The sequence below is a fragment of the Semicossyphus pulcher genome, unplaced genomic scaffold (genome assembly GCF_022749685.1).
Source record: "Semicossyphus pulcher isolate SPU_LCO1_2020_fin unplaced genomic scaffold, fSemPul1.0.p SCAF_24, whole genome shotgun sequence".
Lineage (NCBI taxonomy): Eukaryota > Metazoa > Chordata > Actinopteri > Labriformes > Labridae > Semicossyphus > Semicossyphus pulcher.
In genome coordinates, this window is record NW_027211698.1 from 7,269,712 (window position 1) to 7,290,113 (window position 20,402).

General features: G+C 40.5%; 1 protein-coding gene across 1 annotated transcript in view; it reads right to left on the minus strand.

The window, feature by feature from the left end:
- zranb3 (zinc finger, RAN-binding domain containing 3) overlaps positions 1-20,402 on the minus strand; it is a 110,866-nt gene that overhangs the window by 48,964 nt on the left and 41,500 nt on the right. The window contains exons 9-13 of the mRNA XM_069675317.1: positions 19,129-19,248; positions 14,443-14,562; positions 12,083-12,262; positions 11,607-11,774; positions 8,840-9,299 (exon numbers count right to left, since the gene is read on the minus strand). Coding sequence (XP_069531418.1) covers positions 8,840-9,299; positions 11,607-11,774; positions 12,083-12,262; positions 14,443-14,562; positions 19,129-19,248 — 1,048 coding nt within the window. The remainder of the gene's footprint in view (positions 1-8,839; positions 9,300-11,606; positions 11,775-12,082; positions 12,263-14,442; positions 14,563-19,128; positions 19,249-20,402) is intronic.

Below are 20,402 nucleotides of genomic sequence, written 5' to 3' on the forward strand. Positions count from 1 at the left end.
GAGAGAGAGAGAGAGGGAGGGAGGGAGAGAAAGAGGAAGATTAGTTTATTGGCCGACTTGCACAGTGTAATCAGACTTTGAAGAGTTTCATTCCCTGGCGAGATATCCATCATCTGAAGAGTGTGACAGAGTGACAAAATGACTCCTGACATGAAAGTAAAACTCAATATGGCTCATTAGAGATGTTATTAGCTATCATAAGTCCTTTGCTGACAATTTTAGAAGATGTGACAGAAGCAGGGATGTATCGGAACATATAAACAACCCTTTTTAGTAAGGATGCACGATACTGGATATCCTATATGCCGATATTTTCCAACCCTTTTTGCTGATTTTGACATATTAGGCACACTTTTTTTCCATCTAATTGCAGAGAACATCAAGTCTCCCCTGTAGCGGAATTAACATCATGCCTACTCTTATTGTAGCGGCCATAAAGCAGACATCTTGCACTCTTCTTCACACTTGCCGGAAGAGGCGTTGTACAAAAGGTCACGTTTCTGAGCGCACCTGAATGCAGCATCCCTCCCGAAACGTGGCAGTGAGGGAGACATGCCCGGACTTGTTTACTGCACCTACTACGGAGACATCAGTGATCGCAGACGGACTCTTTTTATCGTGTGTGCGTCCATGAACATGTAAGCTAGTTTTGCACTGATGTTTTATGTTACGCTCTGTTAGCGTCGGCTTTGGCTGTGAGTTTATTTTCGGCGTGTTTGATGTTGTTAAGTCCGGTTAAATTACGAGAATGTGAGCTAACGGTTAGCTAGTTTAGAGTTGTGAAACTACTATTCATTGGCTCGAGTTTCTGTGACTTATTGGTATACTGTAGATAACTTTGCGCAGGCAATGCGTGCACGCACTTGTGCTGAGTTAATGTCGTAGCATTACGTCAAGCTTTTTTAGGGAATCATCAAGCATTTAGGCAGCATTAAAGGGTTGTTTTATTGGCAGAAAATATCAGCAGATGCCGATGCGTCATTTTCAAGCCACAATCTGCAGATACCGATAACATGCCGATATTGTGCATCCCTACATTTTAGGAAGATTTACATATTCATAAGGAGCATTTACAGTGAACATCAAACATTTTCTAATGTATGCTCCTTTAAAATTATTACCTAATCTATTCCTGGTAGCTGGCTGGATACATTTGAGTCTTTCAATCCTTGCTCAACAGCACGTCGGCACTGAAGCACAAAGCTGCAGATACAACACCTGCACCCCTTCACCAGCTCTAGGATCAAACAGCCAATATAATTTGCCGGGGGAATGAATAATGTTCGTGTCACATTGTTTTCCTAATTGCCCGCCTGCATCATGTGCAATCAAACCTAAACAAAATAATTGTCAGCAATTGCTGCATCTGTGCCGCGCGCCAGCCGGGTGCAGTGAGCGGTGTTCGAACAGCTGATAACGGCGGAGTACCAATCGCAAGTCAGCTATCAGGCATGTTTCTGCAGCTTCACTCTTTAGCCATGCATGTGATTTTTTTTAACTCATATCTAATGCAGGAATTTTGTGAAGGTCAAGCAGGAATCTAAGCTGGAAAAATGTTAATGGATGCAGGGATTATGCGACAGCCAGATTCCACATTATGTTTAATTAAGTTGTGTTCTCAGGCACTGCTAATCATGAATTTAAGGTGTGAGCACTTGTGTTTGTTTAGCTAGTAGACACATGTAAATGTCACTTTCAGTCAGAACAGAACTTCTTCAAGAGAAGTGCACAACAATTTCCCTTCCCTACTTTCCGAGTTAAATTTAAATCATATCCTTTCACATTATTTGCTGAACTTGAGGTGTGAAATCTAACAAGACAGTAAGTTGTGAGACTGGGGGACGCAGAGGGCTAATTAGTGATCCCGCCTCTCTGTGGCTTGTTTCTTCAAAAGGCCAGCCTCTATACGGCTCCCTTAAATGTCATCTGAGTCTCCGGGCTTGTGGCCCCGCCGCTGCCCCCCTTCGCTAACAAGCCGAGCGAGACCGCGGAGAGACGGCTCAATTTGTGTTAAGCTGTCCCCACCGAGGAAGATGTTAACGGGGAAATCCTACAGGGCCGTGCCTCGACTTTACCAGTCAACTTTGTTTTCCCCCCAATCAGGGCGCCATTATGTCTGTAGTGGCTTGATAAGTTCCAAAATTGAGTCTTGAATCCAGACATTCAAAAAGCATGTGCGTGAGCCAACGGCATGAGCTTATGAGGATTCGCATGAAAAATAACAAAACAGCTTTCACTGCAGTCTGCAGGGAACAAACAGCTATAGCATGCGAACATAAGCACTGCGTTCTCGAATACTGTCTGATATCAATCAGTTAAAGTCTCAGCTACACTTTGTTGTTAAATGCTTAAAATCTATTAAAAAAATGAAGAAGAATCAAGGACAAGAATAGAGTGCTAGCTGAGAGGCTTACAGAGCCAGGATATAAACAAATTGCCCTCTTCCTGTATACATCTTTCACAGTAGGTGCTGAGAGACAAATTGCTGGTCTACCACTGAAAGAGCAGAAGAAGTGAACCGTGCCCACGCTCTTGGCCTTAAAAAGCTGCCAACACGGGAGCTCAACACCACTGATTCCAGCCGAAAAGGGTTGAAAGGAAGACGTCTGGTTGTTTACTGGAGCTAAATCAACTTCAGGAAACTGTTCAGACTAACCCTCCAGAGATGCCGAACCCTGTCTTATAAAGGTTATAATTCATGACAGTTTGATTAAAAACAGCTCTCAGTAACCCTTAATAGAGCTGTGATTCAATTTTTGTCCAATTAATAAAAGCTGCTGTTGTTGAAATAATTTTCTATGAGATTTGACGGCTAACAGCTCGACAGATGAAGCGTACAGCTACCCATATTAGACTGAACATAATAAAACAACTTCCAACCAAAATAAAAATAGTTGGTTTTAATGATTTCTATTCGCTAAACTTTAGCAACTGACGCTAGCATGGCTGTCAAGCTAATTTCTTTCAAAATGTTGTGTCCATGGGGCGACAGCCATATTTAATAGTTTGGAGGTTGTTGCTGTGTCATTATAAGCTATGTAAGAAGCTAGCACGCACCGCAAACTAGCTGACAGCCAGAACCTAGCATAACTTTAAAGGCTAAATCATTAGCTAAGAACAGAGGAACCAAGATGATTTGTTCTGTTGGTAAAAGTTAATCTGAGTAATGTCTAGCTCCTCTGTGTTTTGTGAGAATGCTAATTTTCGGTTGGACATTTAGCTTTTGCTTCAGTCTGTAATAACAGTAATCCTTGAGATATTTAAGGTTTTGTTGTGTTTTTGTAGTCAAAAGTGTGAGGAATGGATAAAGCTGTTTGTTTATCTGAGGAAGCACACTAGCGTATTGCCGACAGCCATAACTGTTAAGGCTAAATCATTAGCTAACAACAGTAGAACCACGATGCTATATCAGAGTTAACGTTAGCAGCCCTGTCCTGCTCTTTATTTGGTACTGGAAAGTTTTAGGTCCAGCAACTCCAGCAAGATAGTGTAGGTTAAGCCCTCAACTTCAAAGCTTTTGTTTCTTGGTAAAGGTTAATTAGAGTAATGTCTTGCTCCTCTATGTTTTGTAAGAATGCTAATTTTAGGTAGGACATTTAGCTTTAGCCTCGGTCTGCAATAACAGTACTTGAGATACTCAGAGTTTGTAAGGTTTTGTTGTGTTTTTGTAGTCAAAAGTGTGAGGAATGGATAAAGCTGTTAGTTTATCTGAGTAAGAAGCTATAACGACCAGCAAACTAGCGTATTGCCTACAGCCAGAACCTAGCATAACTTTTAAGGCTAAATCATTAGCTAACAATAGTAGAACCAATATGCTAAAGCAGAGTTAACGTTAGCGGCTCTGTCATGCTCTTTATTTGGTATTGGAAAGTTTGCACTATAGCAACTCCAGCAAGATTGTGTTATTTTGGTAAAATATTGAGTTAAGTCTTATGTTTTGTAAGAATGCTAAGTTATGCTAGGACATATAGCAGTAGGACAGTCTTTTATCATATAATTGCTGTACATATTTCAGACTCTTTAAAGACTGACTCTTTTAACAAAAGAACAATGTCAGACTTCCAACATAACAACATCAGCTTGAGAATGACCCTTAAAATAACTCACACTACTTCTACATTAGCTAACGCTAGGTAGTTACAGCTAAATGAATCTGCAAGCAACCAATGTCATTTCAGCTGACAAAATCGATGGCTGTCATTTAGAAATGAGAAGCTGCTTTTATTTACTTCTGTGTGAAATTGAAGTCCCATTGTTACAAACGTTTTTTTAAAATGTTGAGTGGGAACCCAACCATTGTTATTTCCCACACTTCATGCGCAGTTCAAGGATTGAAAGCTATAAAAACGTAGCAACAATAGCTAGAGGAAAAGGGGTTTAGCAAAGGGCAGATTTATCAATTTGACATTTGGTAGCTAGCTTTTAACCTGCTATTTCTGTTTCCACCTCCAGATTCCATCAAGTTTTCCATTAAATAATAAAAAAACCTTTACTTTCCTTCACATTGTGTTCATTTCATTCCGGTACATTCTGGTGCAAATGCATCACGGTACAACAGACTAATATCCCCCTGCATGCTGACTGTTCTTCCTCTACAGCTGCTGTCTTGCCATGCTGCTTAAATCCACAGACGGTAAACGCCAAATGCTTATGAAACTTCTTCTGTTCCTTTACTTTAAATATGAAGTCCTGATGTCTTAGCATAGAGTATTGGTATTTCCAGATTCTCTGCAACATGCTTTAATTCCTCTGATAAAACTCGTGATAGAGTGTCACATCTTTTTTTATGGTTATTGTGAGAATTTCTTGCTCTTGAAGGGATAGCATCTCTCATCTCACACTATAAGGTCTCACCTGATTATTTTTCTTGCATTTCAACAAGCCAAGGATTGCAGTGCCAAGTTGAGAGATATCTCCATAAATACAGTTGTTATTTTCCAGCACAGTCTGTCATTTACAAATTTAGCAGGTTGTTAAATTCCCCATCTAGCGAGCTGACACAGCCTGCTGCTGTGAATGCAGAGTGGCGCTTGTGACAAAGAAGAGAGTGTGATTGCTGAATAGTTATCAAGCATCTGCTGCAGCATGAAATGGGGGGTGAATTTTGTTGAAAAACGTGTGTGTGGGTGAGTGTGTGGGTGTGTGTTTTTGTGCTGCTCAAAAGCTGAGGTACTGTGTGTGTGTTTTAAGTGCACCCTCATCACTTCCAATGGACTGAGCTGCAAACAAACCTTCGGCACAGCCAGTATGTTTAATATCACAGTGCTGTGTCTTTATGTTGTAAACCGTGTAAACATAGGGAATCTAAGAAATAATTATTTGTTTACCATTTCCTGATTGATAAGCAACTAAAGAGACAATTCATTGTAAAAACCCAGAGGGATATCTGGTTATTTCAAGTTACAACAACATAAAATGTACTACAACATCAGACAACAGCTAATGTTAGCATTTAGCTACTTCCTAGCTAGCTTGGAAGTGGCTAACATTACCTTTTGATTGGGTTGTATGGTACAATAGAAGGCATATAATTCCCTAACTAATGTTAGCAGAGAGTGTTTGCATGCTAACATTAGCTTTTGTCTGATTGTAGCTAATGTGTTTTCAAATATGTTGTTTTTACAGTTAAGTCTTTTTATGCCCTTTATGTTACTTCAAAAGGTGATGCTAGCATTATGCTACTTCTTAGCTAACTTTCCTGTTACACTTTCAAAGGTGACATTCAGCCACTTCCTAGCTAACAGTAACACTAGCTATGAAGTATTTGAATGTTATTAGCTGTTTTCTGACAGTAGTTAATGGGTTAGCTATTATGGTTTTTTTAACTGGAAATCTGTCTCTCTTTCCCTAGGGATTTTAACTATTTGTTCTTATTTAGTGGTTGATACATTTTGAAGCTGTAAAAAAGTCATGATTAGTCAGATGTCCTACTTTTATACAACTCACAACCTAGAATACAGCAGTGCGACATTAGCATGTCAGAGTGCAATGTCAGAGAAAAATGGCTGCCGTGTGAATATGGCCAATTCGGCAACAGTAGGAATTGATAGCTTTTTGTATTACCTGTCAGCTTACCTGAAGAAACATAGTTATTCTGTATGAATGCCTGTTTTTGTCTATCTATCTGTTAAGCTAGCTAGCTAGCTACCTAGATGATTAGCATAATTGTGGTTTTATTCTATACAGACCCTAATATTTAGGAAGTACAATTCATTTTAGGCCATGCTAACTAGGTAAATAAAGCTCAATAAATTATTATATATGAACATTTCCAAAATAATCTTTTTCTAACAATAAATACATTTCATTAAATATTTTGAATTGCTCATTCTTTTTTCTTTTCGCACTTCCCTCAGGACAAGTTTGATTTGCAAAAGCCTGTAATTAGTCATACAACAGGAGAATGGTTCACAGTGTTTTCCTCAAGCTTGCCAAGCTGTCAGCGAAATGGCGAGAGGTCATTTTGTCATCAGTCATCTTCTTTGCATTCTGACAAGTCGAATCTATTAATAGTACAGTTGATAATTAATGAGTATTTACTTTCTGAACTCAAAACCTTTACAGATTGGCTTTAACCGTAGGGACATAGAAAGTAGGGAGTTATAAAACATAATGTCATTAAAGTTTTGCAGTTTGGAAAATATTGGGGTATTTAAAGAGGGGGCATTATGCTGTTTCACATTTTAAGACACAATTTTACAATGTAAGATGTCAAGACTAAACATGGGTGAAGTTTCAAATCTGTAGGGAAAAGTATGTTGGAGTAATCCACAGGCTTCTCAGCTCAGTCTGCATGCTGCTGTGAACGCCAGGTTTCACACAGTTTTTTCTACACGCTGCGCTTTGTGACGTCACAAAGTGCAGCCTCAGCAGGCTTCGGAGAGCTGGCCAATCAGAAGGAAGTGGGCTTGTAGGGGCGGGGTTTCTTAAAGGGACAGAGCTTAGCTTCAGGCTGTGTGAGTGCCTGCACAGAGCACCAGTGTAAGAAAAATGTTTTTTTAACTGTAAATTATGCTAAGCTATCCCACAGGTATCACAGAGTGAAATATGAAGCTTGAAATTAGCATAATACCCCCCCTTTAAGTCTTGCTGAGAGTTAGATGAGCAGATTGATACCATGCTTGTGTCTGTTGGCAAAATATGAAACTTCAACCAGGAAATTATTAGCTTAGCTTAGCATAAAGACTTAGCTTAGCATAAAAACTGGAAGCAGGGGAAAAGTTTGACTTATAAAATATTAGTAATGTGTTTATGGGGAGTTACATGTCACCTATTTTAGGTGACCAGCAACCATGCTAACATTTGCATACATTAGCATTTTTTTCCACATTTATTTGTGCACAGATCAAACAAAACAATAAGAATTTTACAGTAATTGGTGGGTTAGTTTTAAAACTGCAGAGTTAGCCGTGCTAGCTGTTACCAATTGCTTCCAGTCTTTATGCTAAGCTAAGCTATGCTAATGCAGCTCCAGCTCCATCTTCAGTGTATATAAATGAGAGTGGTATTCCTCTAACTTCTCTTTCTGACTGTAACAAAGTGCAAACAAAATTCCTTTTCTTGTTAGATGCTTTTTAACAAATGTCTGTTCTTTCGTTTTAACATGAAACATTTAGCCTTTATTTGTCGGACAGTGGGGGTAAAGGTCTATTTACGCTCTTGGCTGGTTGGCAACAAAGGGGCCAGAGGTTATGTTCACCTGAGGATTCTTCTTTATGAGTTATCTTGATGCGTTACTGTTCTGACAGGAGTGAATTGTTGTTATTTAATAAGCCTTTTCTGAAGTTTTGACCTCAAAAACTTCTCCTTTTAAACTTTAAAGAAGCAGTTGCTTTGTGGAGATGTAATGACGTGATTTCATTATGTGTGTGACAAGAAGTCTGTATTTATAGAGCAAACAAAGAGTCTCAAACAAAGGATTTCATTGTAATAAGAAATAACAATGAAATGCTTTCTTTATACTGTATCTTAGTCTGACATGACTTTTTGTTCAGTGATTCATCTTTGCCACCTGTTTGTGTCCTACTTTTAGTTGATTTGCAGTGGGAGGATGTGCCAAAATTGATAAGATGTGATACAAGTGTGAAGATATATAGGTCTGTCTGATTTTAACTCGAGTGCAGCCATGAAATCCTGCATTAAAAGACGCACTAAAATAAATACTGCCTTAATATCGCTGCTAAAACTGCATCAAATTTCAGGATATTTTTGTAAAGTCATCTGTGAGCCAATCTGGTGCATCTCAGACATTTAAAGAGCATGGACCTGCAGCCTGCCAGGTCATGACGACTTCCCTCCCCTCTCTTTTTGCGAGATACAATCATAGGCTGTCAGAGATATCAGCTAGAGCCGGCTCAACTTTTTCCACAACTTTGTGCGAGACGTTTGCAGCAATAGTAGGCGCCTGTTTCGCTCTCCCTCTCTCTCTCAGCTTGACAGGTGAGAATTATACTGTGTCCTTGTCATCTGCGGGGAGAGAGAAATAGAGAGAGAGAGAGCGAGACAGACAATATTCTTCCGAGCTATTTCCGACTCTGGCAAGCCTGCCTCCATCTTTCGCTATCACGCATCTCCATCTGGTGAAATCTGTAATGCTGTTCAAAAGTATTATGTCAACAGACTGCTCCGATTGATATTGACGGGAAGGAAAATAAAGCAATGAATGGATTTCAGCTTCAGGTGCTTCATTTCAAGCAACAGATGATGGAATTATTGTCTTTTTCTTAATGGAATCCAGTTTGTCTTCAGTGAAATAGAGTTTGAAAAAGTCATGGTAGACACACGCACAGCACAGGTGGATAGATCATATGATATGTTTTAGCTTGTGTCTTAATCCTACCTGTCTTGACACCAGGAGAAGAGCGCGGAAACTCGCACATCTCGCAATACGGCAACAGGCTGCTGTTGGAGTACGTGCAGGCCCCACAGTTCCACGTCCCAGTGGGGAGGTCCGGCTCCAACAGCTTCCGTGGCGCCATAATGGAGACCCCGCTTGGGCTGCTGGATCCGATCCCCCCTGCCATCGACCTCCTCTTCCCCCTAAATCGGGACCTGGGGCTCGGGCTCGGCTGTGGCGTCCGGAGCCTTTTCACCTGCGGGGAGAAGTCCTGGTCGGGCGTCTCTGGGGTTTGGGTGAAGCTTTTCTTCTCCTCTCTTTTTTCAGAGTTTGCCCCACTTCCTGTCGTCTCCGAGGAGACGGCGGGAGATGTTTCTTCATCTTCTGTTCTCTTCCTCTTCTTCTCCTTGCTGGCGCTCGGGGAGAAGAAGGCGCGAATGTCGTGCTGCTTCTCCTTTTCAAACTAAGACAAAGATGCAAGCTGGAGTTAGTTTTTGCCACAACAAAATACAGCTTGAGTTAAAGATTTCAATCGATCTGTAGAGTAAAGAGCGTCCACAACACAACAAACCCCCCCTTTTGTTACATGTCATCATAATCAGAACTTTTAATAGATTGCTAAACGACTTTAATCTGCTTATCTTGCTCCTCATGAGGTCTTTGTCCCCACACACCTGCACCTCTGCTGTACCTGCACACAGCGGCCTGTCCTGCCCCGCCTCTTTCCGTCTCTTTCTCCCTATGTGTCTGCTCTGTTGACATTCATCATGAGCTGTACATTTTAAAAAGTCGACAAAACTCGCAGCATGTTTTTATTCCGGCTTAAAATGATGTTTGACCAGAGGGTAAAGAGTTCTGAAATATTCTACGCAAGTAGAAGCGCTGTTCACTGAAATTGGACCCAGGTAAAAGTAAAAAGTACCTCACTTAAAAAGTTCTCAAAGTAAAAGTTTATTAGTTTCCCACCCTGTTGATTTTTATAATAAACCAATGTTGCCATGGTTACCTTACACATGCATCCTATGCAAATGCAATAAAATTATTTATATATTATTTAAATATTTTCTATATTAACATGTTTTGGTGTCAAAATGACGAGAGACGCAGCTTTTGTCAAAGAGAAAGATCCGTTGTTTAACCAGAGACAGCAGCTCTCTTCATAGCCACCAGACTCCACTGACAAAAACAGTCATTTTACCTCGCAGAACACGGGAGTGGCTGATGGTCTGCCGCTGATAGTCTGGTGGCTTGAAGAGAGCGATCTAGCGGCTGTTTCTGGTTAAACAAAAAACTTCCTTCAGTCTGTGTCAAAGGTGGTGTTTCCTCCAAACTCTGAACCGTTCCATTCATGGTTTATTCGCGTTAAGCGTCGGGCCCGGGTGGTTGCAGCAGCTCTCCTTCTTCGCTTTGCACTCTCACTTTAATGCGATGCTTGACGCTTTGATCTGATTGGCCTGTTTTTGATGCGATGCATTTGATTGGCGTCTGGTCCAAATTAGTTTTTCTTTCTACCTCGCAATATCCACAGATAAATATTTTTATTGGTATTTTATTTTTATCTATTCCTATTTCTACTATCCTATTTGTACTTGCCTTCTTGCTACTTGTCTTTGTGGATCAATAAAGTACTATCTTATCTTATCTTATTTTATTTTACTAAGTAACAGATGGATGTATAAATGTAGGGAATTACTTTACTTCATTTAAAAAATAGGCGACTTAAAGGGCCAGTTCGGCCGATTTTCAACCTCAGTCCTGTCATGCTATTATGTGGAGCTAATGCCATTATGGTAGGAAAAAATGCCTTTGGAGGGCAGTATCCGCTTCTCCAATGGATCCTGGAAAACCTCCGCCAGGCTACGTAAAACGTGTCATGTGGCGGAGGCCAGGGAGCTCGCTAAACTACACTTTCTCAATCTAGGACGCCGGCCTCTGATGTCATGCCTCGTTCAAAATTGGCAGGAGCCATTGCCTGCAGCGAAAACGGTAGTATTTCACTCCAGCGTCTCTCGCTGGGCCGTTCCTTTCAGAGGGAGGGCCGCAATGCATGCTGGGTGTTGTACGACTGTAGAATGGGCGAAACCAGGAGCTGTTTGTACAACTTTCTCCACAGCTATGGCGCCAATTTCAAATCTATCTATCGATTACAGAGAACACCAGCTTTGACTGACAGCGGCTTTTTCAAGGGGCGGACTGCTCCTTTAAGTAAAAGTAAAATTACTGACTTGATTTACTTTATTATTCAGTTACTGTTTTTATAAAATTAGTTAAAGATGAAGAGTCTTCTGCATACTGATGCTTGACTTTAGAATCATATAAGTGCTTTAGAAAGTCTCACAAACATCAGGCACATTCATTATTCTCATAATTTAATGAGCTCTTATGCTCCGTCTTGTTTACTGAATACAACTCCATCCATTAAACGAAACATTAAAAGCTCAGACAAGAAAATCTCCAACATACATATATTTCCGAGTTATTAAAATTGTAATATTTTTAAGTGTAGTCTACACAATTATTCTCCATCTGGCTCCTTCCACTTTGAAGGTCTCTATTAAACTCCACTTAAAGGACATCAGTAGAGCGAGAGGGTGCTTTGTTATGAGTGTTCTTTTCTCTTTAAGTGCAGGCAAAAAAATTGGAACTTTCTGCTTTTTGGACGCAAAACGTCTTCAGATATTGAACATGCATATTTAGTCATGGCTTATGTGAGAGATATGCAACATATTTATGTCGATTTTTTGCTGTTTTATGGGTTATAGTATCTTACGTGAGTGAAGAACATCTCCTCTTTGACGTGTCCCGAGCTTCCCTCCAGCGCCCTCTCACTCGGCGTCCACGCGTCGGCGAAGTTGAGGAACTCCCACTTGTCCTTGTCGCCCTCGTCGGCCTTCAGGTACTCCTTCCTGCCGTTCAGGGTGCTGCCGGTGACCGTTTCCTGAAACACAAAGGACATCCACTTCGACACGGCAGTTTTGGCCTTTTATTTCGTGTGTTTTTATATCTGCAATAAGAAGCATCATAAACAGAAGAGAGAATATAATTGGACTACTCCGCTTTTAATTACAAATCCTGACATCTGTGGATATTAAAGTAAATCCCTGAAGCCTGTTATCACATGCAAATGTTTTCCACTGATGCATCTAACTTTAATCATGCATGCACGCAAAGAAAAAGTGTTGATGTCTTGAGCTATGTCTTAGTAGATTATATACTGTAAGTGTGCACGTATTTTCCCCACACTACCTTCCTGTTTAGCATGGACCACATGACGGTGTCAAAGGTCCCCTTGGCGATGAGGTAGTGCACGTTGACCGACGACGTCTGCCCGATGCGGTGGGCTCGATCTTCAGCCTGCTTGATGTGCCCGGGGTTCCAGTACAGCTCGGCAAACACCACGTGGCTCGCGGCGGTCAAGGTCAAACCCTGGAGAGGACACACACACACACACACACACATATATAATATAACCCACTCCAATGCACATGTAATGAAATTAAACTCTTTTTTAATAATGGAATATTAGCAGCTAATTGCGACATGAGAGCTTCAAGCACCCACTTCCTCTGATTGGAACGAATAACATTTCTGCACACGCTCAGAATAATCTGTGTCAATGAGTTCAGTAAGTTCTAAAGTGTAAAACACATTTTCACCATTTATTTCCACTAACAATTATGTTAATTATGACTCACTTCATACAACAGCAGTCGTGATTATTACAAATATGCACCAAATGACTCTATTTAGGCCAATTAATTGTTGCCTTACAGTCGCACAGGCTTGGGTAACTTCTGCAGCCGATGTGGGTTCAGGACCGCGACTGTATGGCTTTATTTCACTTAGAAAGGATTTGCAACTCATTTGAATATTTTTTGTTGTTGTTTAGATAAATCATTTTTCTATGATCGTAGCGGAAAATGTGTGCCCAAGTGTCTTTTACGGAAGCCCTAAGCGGACATACATCCATACAATCTTTTTATTTCCGTTTGTGTTCTTAAGATCTCGACTTATTTATCTTGTTACTTTAGATTATTTATTTCTATCATTTGTATTTTTGACTGCACTTTCAAATCTGTAGTTTAATGTGGTTTAATGATACTGGCTGCTTTATTTTTTTATTACATTGTATATGTAAAGGCCCAACTAATAACCTTTATTTATCTATTTATAGAGCACTTTTCAAAATCGAAGTTACAAAGTGCTTTACAGAGGCAGCAAAGTAAAACAGACAGGTCATAAAATCAAAGGCAGATATTAAAATAACAATTTATCAAACAAATATATAAAATTCATTTAAAAGAACTCTAATGAAAATGAATTATTAAAATTAAATTAAAATTCAAGTAAAATCCAGAAAGGCTCGCCGTCTTAAGAAGGGACTTAAAAGAGATCGCAGACTAAGGGACAAGAGTTGAAAATTAGCAAACGCTATAAATTCTCTGTGCAGCACATCAGCTTCGTGCTATGTACTAGAACTATGTTAAATTGAATCGTCCCTATTTACATAAAATAAAGTCAATTCAATAAATTCAATAGCAACGCTGGTTTTACCGTAATAATAAGATCATTTCAGGTGTTTTCTCGAGATCTCGACTTATTTTTCTCGTCTATCAGGATAACAGAGCTGGTTTTCCAATTACAACGATTAAGCTATCTCATTATCTCGAGATAACAAGGCTGGTTTTACTGTGATAGCAAGACTTGTTTTCTCAAGGTTGTCATGAGTCCTTATTGTTTAATTTTGTATTTAATATACTGTGTCCTTGTCTTGTTTAGTTATGTAATTCATTTGTGTTTCATTGTCTAGAGATTTTCTGCTTGAGTTCTCCTATCACAGTCCTGGTTTTTAGTGTTTCCTGTTTTATTTTGTAGCTCTTGCCCTATGTATGTTCTGTCTTGTTTTACTTCCTGCCTTTGTGTGTTTTTCCGCCTGTTTGATTATGTGCCCTGCCCTGATTGTTTTCACCTGCTCCCTTGATTGTCTCACCTGTGCCCAATTAGTTTCACCTCCCCAGTGTATTTAGTCTTTGCCTTCCCTTGTCCCTGTGCTAGTCTGCATCTGGGCCCTCACCTTTTTGTTTAAAACCCTAAACCCGTGACAAAGGTCACGACTTAATTAACTCAGGAGCAAAGCTGGTTTTCCCATTATAATGGATTAATTCATCTAAGCATCTCAAGGTAACGAAGCTTGTTTTCTCGTGGTGATTCTGGCGATCTACTAAACCGAACAGTAGGCGGGTCACTGTGATAGGCCGGACCACAAGATGCCACGCTGCCATTGGCCACACTCAGGAGGTAAGTTAAGCCTATTTCTGTTTGTTCTGTGCTTTTGCAACTCTGGGGATACGAGTTATGATCATCTGACACCTCAAAATAACGAGGTAAATCATTCAAAATCTCGAGAAAACAACCGGAAATTACTCATACTCGAGCACATAAAATGTATGGGTGCATGTCCGCTTAGGGCTTCCGTAGACTTTAACAGAAAAGCAGATTTTGTTTACAGTTGTTTCAACAGCTCGGAAATTAGTTAGTTTTTATAGAGTTTATATAATCGCTTAAATAAAAAATGATGTCAGGTAAGTGTCCGTGTGCGTGAGTACCTGCCCGGCAGCCTGGATGCTGAGGATGGCCACCCGTGTCTCTGGGTCACTCTGGAACTTGTGCACCAACTGGATGCGCTCGGAGGACGGGACACTGCCGTCGATTCGGATATAACCAGCCTGAAACAACAGAATAATCACAATTGAGAGAAAAATATCTTTCTCAAATGGGTGTACAGCAACTCAAAATCAGAGCGCATCGCCTGCCAGACGCACAGCTGGTTAAACACCTGCAGCACAGACATCTCTGCTGGTTTCTAGAATGATGAGGATGAGGATGGAAAAGTCACTTTTTGTGCTTCAAAGCTGCATTAAAATATATTTTATAATATAAAATGAACCAGATCAGTATGTGAAATGGATTGTCAAGAACTAAACTGCTTTGTGAAACAGATTAATTTAGACATCTATCTGAAGTGTGGCTGCCCTTTTTACACAGCCAGTTCAAGGCGGGATTATTACGCCTCTGTTACGTTACAGCTCCTATGTCAGTGGTTCTCAACTGGTGGGTCGGGACCCAAAAGTGGGTCGCGGAGCTGTTTTTAGTGGGTCGCGGATGTGCGCTTGAAAAAGAAAAAACATTTGTGGTGAAAAGTCTATGCTGCGCTTTTATTTTGAAGGACATAGCTTTAACGTACGTGCAGTAGTAGTGTAGTTTAGTTATACTCCATGTATCCACTGATTGGGTAATCCCAGCTACAGTTACATTATTGAAACTTGATGAGCCCAACAGTGGTTACATTTATGTTTCAGTTTTTGTCATATATAAGTACAGGGAATATTTGAGAGCAAAAATGTGAGTGAATAAATCTAAGCAAGGATGAGTTTTACTGAATTTATCTTTTCACTAAGAAAAATCATAGAAAAATTCTACACTCGTCCAACGTTTAAGGCCAAACACGCCGAGTCTTTTGTGTCCCGAAAAGATGTGTCCTATTATTTCTCATGAGTTCACTAGCCTAGAAATCTAGTGCGGCCGCCATCTGAGGTGCACCTGCATAACTGGAGGAGATAATGTAAGTGCGGTTGTTTGCAAATTCCACTGATTTCACGAAAGGGTTTTTCGCGACGGACGGCATTGTCTGTCTCTTAAAAGCAGGGAGCATTTCATTAACCTGAATTTTACACTGTTCAAGTTTCAATGATGGGAAATGAGAGGAAGTGATAACACAATATTTTTTTATCAGTTTCTAACACGGAACAAAGACAGCAGCGCCCGCAGGTTCATTAAACCTGAACGTGACATTCACTGAGCTGCTAATGCACTGCAGCCACTGCACTCTTTTGATTCGGGTCCTTTTGGTCCTGTGGAGCTGCTCAGCGGCCCTCAGTAGGAGAGTGTGTGCGTACTGTGCAGCTCCCACGTGTGAATGTAACTGTAACGGCATGAATATGAAGCAGAACCTCGCTGGGAGAGACCACAGAGGTCTGTTTGACTTTTTCTGGAAACATAAAAGGTCAAAAAACAGAGAATTAAGTATTAAAAACATCTGAAAAAGAAAAACACTCAAGTTTAGAAGATTAAAACTTTGAAACAAACGCTCCAACCAGGTGAGAAACGGAAAAGCGTGGAGCCTTAAAGCAGCGATAATGTCATGTGATTTGATTGCAGTCACGTCTCCTCATCACCGCCTGCCGTTCCTTTTTTTAGCCCGTCTCTGTTAATTGGTGAGTGCGAACACACCAGAGAGTGAGCGTCTCACCGAGGAATGTGTTATCACGCGTCGTACCGCTGCATTGCATTTCGGCAGACACCTCCTCGACCCCTGCGACACACACAAACACGCACTTGAACTCTTTTCGCAGGTTGCCGGCGCTCGGCTGCACGAGATATCGGTTGCTTGTGATGACTTGTGAAATACGCCTTGGGAGATTTGTTGAGGAAGAAAAGTTTACTTTGGGAGGAAGAAAGTAGACTTTTCTTCAAGGAGGGAAAAAATGTACACTCTTAGATAATGAATAATAGATATGAAATAATAAAAAGCCTCTATTGTGCTTAATATTAAAAAATTGATCATCTAAATATTGCACCTGAATTAGACACAATATAAGTGTAGGAAGCAACTAACATCGGCTGAATAGCCCCCACTGAAGCACAAACTTGTGAGCTCAGAGCTCAGCACTCTTTCTAAGTACATCACAGATATGACAAGGATTTGACTTATAAACACAGCGGGACTATGGATGAAGGAATAAAACTCAGGTTTGGGGCCAATTACCTCTCCTTAGCCTGGAAGGAGAAGTGAAATATGAATACATTCTGCACATTTTGTGCTTCCAGGTTGCCATTAACGGGCAATTCAGGTCTCTGCAGCTGGAGAAAAACCTTCAAATCTTTTGTGCTAAAATGAAATATCAAACCATATTAAAACAGCTCTCCCTCTTGTTTCAGAGTGATTGATAGTGCAAGAATAACACAAAATCTAATACTTTTTAAACTCCCTCTCAGAGGTGAGGTCGTGTTGTAACAGCTCAGTGCACAAGAAGCAGATGTTCTGACAAAAGGTCTGAAATTGTGTACAGAGATGGAAAGATAATTAATGGTTAGGTGACACAATGTTCAAGTTACAGCTGCAGTTTGTTCACTTACCCTTTCAGTTTAATAAAACAATGCACATAACGTATATAAGAAGATATGTACCTATCCTTTTTGTACTTACAGAATTTATAATAAAACTATTTCTAGTTCTATTTAAATCCCAATGATTTAGAATAATGGAAAGACGGAGAGATAAATTGGTAGCTAGCTTGTAAGCTAAATAAGCAGAAAGACAGCCACATAGCTTGATAGCTAGATAGATGGAAAGCGCTAGATAGCTAAACAGATAGCTTGATATCTAAACATGTAGTAAATAGTTAGCTACGCGGATATTACATAGAGAGCTATAGGCTATAGCTGGATATCCAACTAAAGTTCTAGCTAGATAGCTAGATAGATAGCTTTATAGTTAAACATGTAGTTAGTTAGCTAGACCGATATTTGATAGAGAGCGACATAGCTAGATATCCAATTAAACTGCTAGCTACATAGCTAGACAGATAGCTTGACAGCTAAACACAGTAAATACTTGGCTAAACATACGTTAGAGAGAAAGAGAGATAGATAGCTAGACATTCAACTAAAGTGCTAGCTATAGCTAGACAGATAGCTTGATAGCTTAACATAGTAAAACGTATGGTAAATAGTTAGCTAGACTGATATTTGATAGAGATACAGAGCTACATAGCTAGATATCTAACTAAAGCGGTAGCTTGATAGCTAATTAACTAAAAAATTAGCAGGAATGCCAGCCAGAAAGAAACTAACCAACCAACCTGTGAATTAGAAGTTCCCCTAACTTTTAAGAACCTCCCGATTCTCTAAGTAGGTTTTATTTAGATATACTGTATGTCATTAAACAGGGAACAGCAGGGCTATGTCATGTCTATGGTTTGTTTGGTAGGTAAGTAACGTGAGCAGTTATTGCTGCTGAAGTTTACCTATGCATTGCTGGGGATGTATTTTTTTATTTTTTTTATTTAACCTTTATCTAACCAGGAGAAATCTCATTGAGATTAAGATCCTCTTTTTCAAGGGAGTCCTGGCCAAGATAGGCCACAGCAAATACAAAACACAGATAGAAAATTACAAAGTTAAGACACAAACAAAGAGATTAAAAAAGATGTGTTGCTAGACTGAAACAGAGTCTAGTTTCCTCCACTGTGCACACTGTCCCTATGAAAGGAGACATCTTACTTTACGCTTAGCTCCTACAGCGGAAAAGGGCTAATTGTATTCATTGTACATACAGCACATAAAATAAGAGACATTTACTGATATTATCACCATACATATCCATCAATCTATAAGAGAGTGTCCTATTAATAAGCATGGTATTGCTTTTAGAGCATCTAATGCATAGGGATGCAACTTAGGAAGACGTTCCTTAGCATCCTGTATCCGTATCTAGATCAGAGTAGCATGAAAAATCAGCTGGGGGGGTGGAAGGCATCATATGTTGAGAGTCATTTGTGTGAGGCCGATGACTTTCAAGGTAGTTTGGAACAACATGTTCTTCCTTCAGACATGATGGAAAAACAAAAGGAACAGCAGCAGAGTTTTCCATAAACTCCCAGACATTAAAACATTTTCAGCCGACTACTCTCTTACTGTTTTATGTTACTACAGCGTCACTTCTGGATCTTGGTTGTTTTTATCTTTTAACCAGGTTAAGGATTATAGAAACAGATCACGGATAAAGGCTGAGCTAAAGTTAGCATAAGCATGGCTTCCAGTCCAGCCAGGGCGTTCCACAACACCTGCTTTATTGTGTGTTTTTACTGGTTCTTATTGGCAGGTCAGGTTGTTTTCTAGAGGAGGAGACCTCTGTGGATAGTTTGTCTGAAGTCAGATCCTCTTAAAGAACAAAGAACTTATTTAATCAGCGTATTTTTCCAGTTTAAATTACCACAAGTTTTTATCTTTAAAAGAAAACAGCCTTAAAAGTCCCCAATTGGCGACTATTATCACCCAGCTTTAATCAGACTCTGTCTTTCTTAAACTTAAATTTAAGCCAGCACTGTTTTGAATTTTTAATAATTCCCAAAGACGTCGCGCCACTGCTGCTGCTTTTCCAATTGGTGATGCCTACTACGACTTCGACACGTTTAAGAGGCTCCAGTAGCCGGTGGATCGCCCGAGGTTACCTTGGCCTCGATGGCGGCCTCGGTGCAAGCCTGCAGCATGGTGAGGTGGTGGGCGAACACCAGGAACTTCAGCTGCTCTGCCTCCAGCATCATCTTAATGTAGTCCTTCACAGCTCCTGCCTGCGCACACACACACACACACACACAAATACAAAAATAGACACAGATGAAAGGGAGCTACTGAATCCATCACTTCACTGCTCGGCCACACACAGAGGAATCGGCTAGATCAGTGAAGAAGTCAATTAATCACCGCGGCATCCTTTCCGTGTGATCGATTCTCTATTGAATGCCGGGAATCCAGACTTTAAAGGGGAGAGCACACCGAGCGACTGGGGCGCATTTGTCAGCTCGGAGATAGTGAGAGCAAATCAATAAGTCACAAGTTGGAGGGAATATGATTGGTGTTCGTGGTTGGATTTCGGTGACAACGAAATTCACCTTCTGATACACAAACAAACAGGTGAACCTTTAGACGGCGGGTCATAAAATAAGATTTATTTAAGTTTTCTGATGATTTAATTTTAAAATATTCTACACTGTCAGTGTCAGTCTGTTTGACTGGGCATTTTTCAGGCGTTGCAGTCGCCCCCTTAAGGGGAATTTTAGGCAGGTTACCTGTCAGAGTGACAGCTAGAGTCCAGAAGTACTGCAGGAAGTAGAAGCAAAGCTCTCAATTATATGATTTGCGTGGTTTATTCTTATGTAACCCTGTTTTTTTATTTACTTCCAGCTCTTTTTTACCTTATTTATTTATTTATTTATTTATGAAGTCAAACGGTAACAATACTTGAAAGACATCAGAGGCGAAATTTACTTGTTTCTGCTGAAGCGATGGGCCCTGATTGACAGCGTGACGCTAACAATCTAAAAAGAAAGCAGTGAGAGTGCGAGTGAGTTAACCGTACCCTGCAGGTATCCCTATCTATCATTCCGCCGCGCTGCTGCTGCCCCGGCGATCACACTGTGAAGGCTGTGGCCGCTTCCCCGCTACCTTCAGCAAAGACCGGGAGTGGATGTGCTGTACGAGCGTGTCATCGAGCACCCGGGCTCGGCTCATTTCAGAGCCGCAGGCCAAAAAAGCAGCCAAGAATAGCACCAACTAGTGAGAAATACTGAGGTTTGATTTGAGTCAAACAGAGCCCTTACTAGACGGTTTGGAGACAGGCCGCTCTCCGTGGTGTGAATCTCAACCTTATAATCTCCACACCTCCTGCAACATGACAACCTCCGCAGCCATCACACCTGCTCTGGCGGGAGAACCTCTGCTTTGC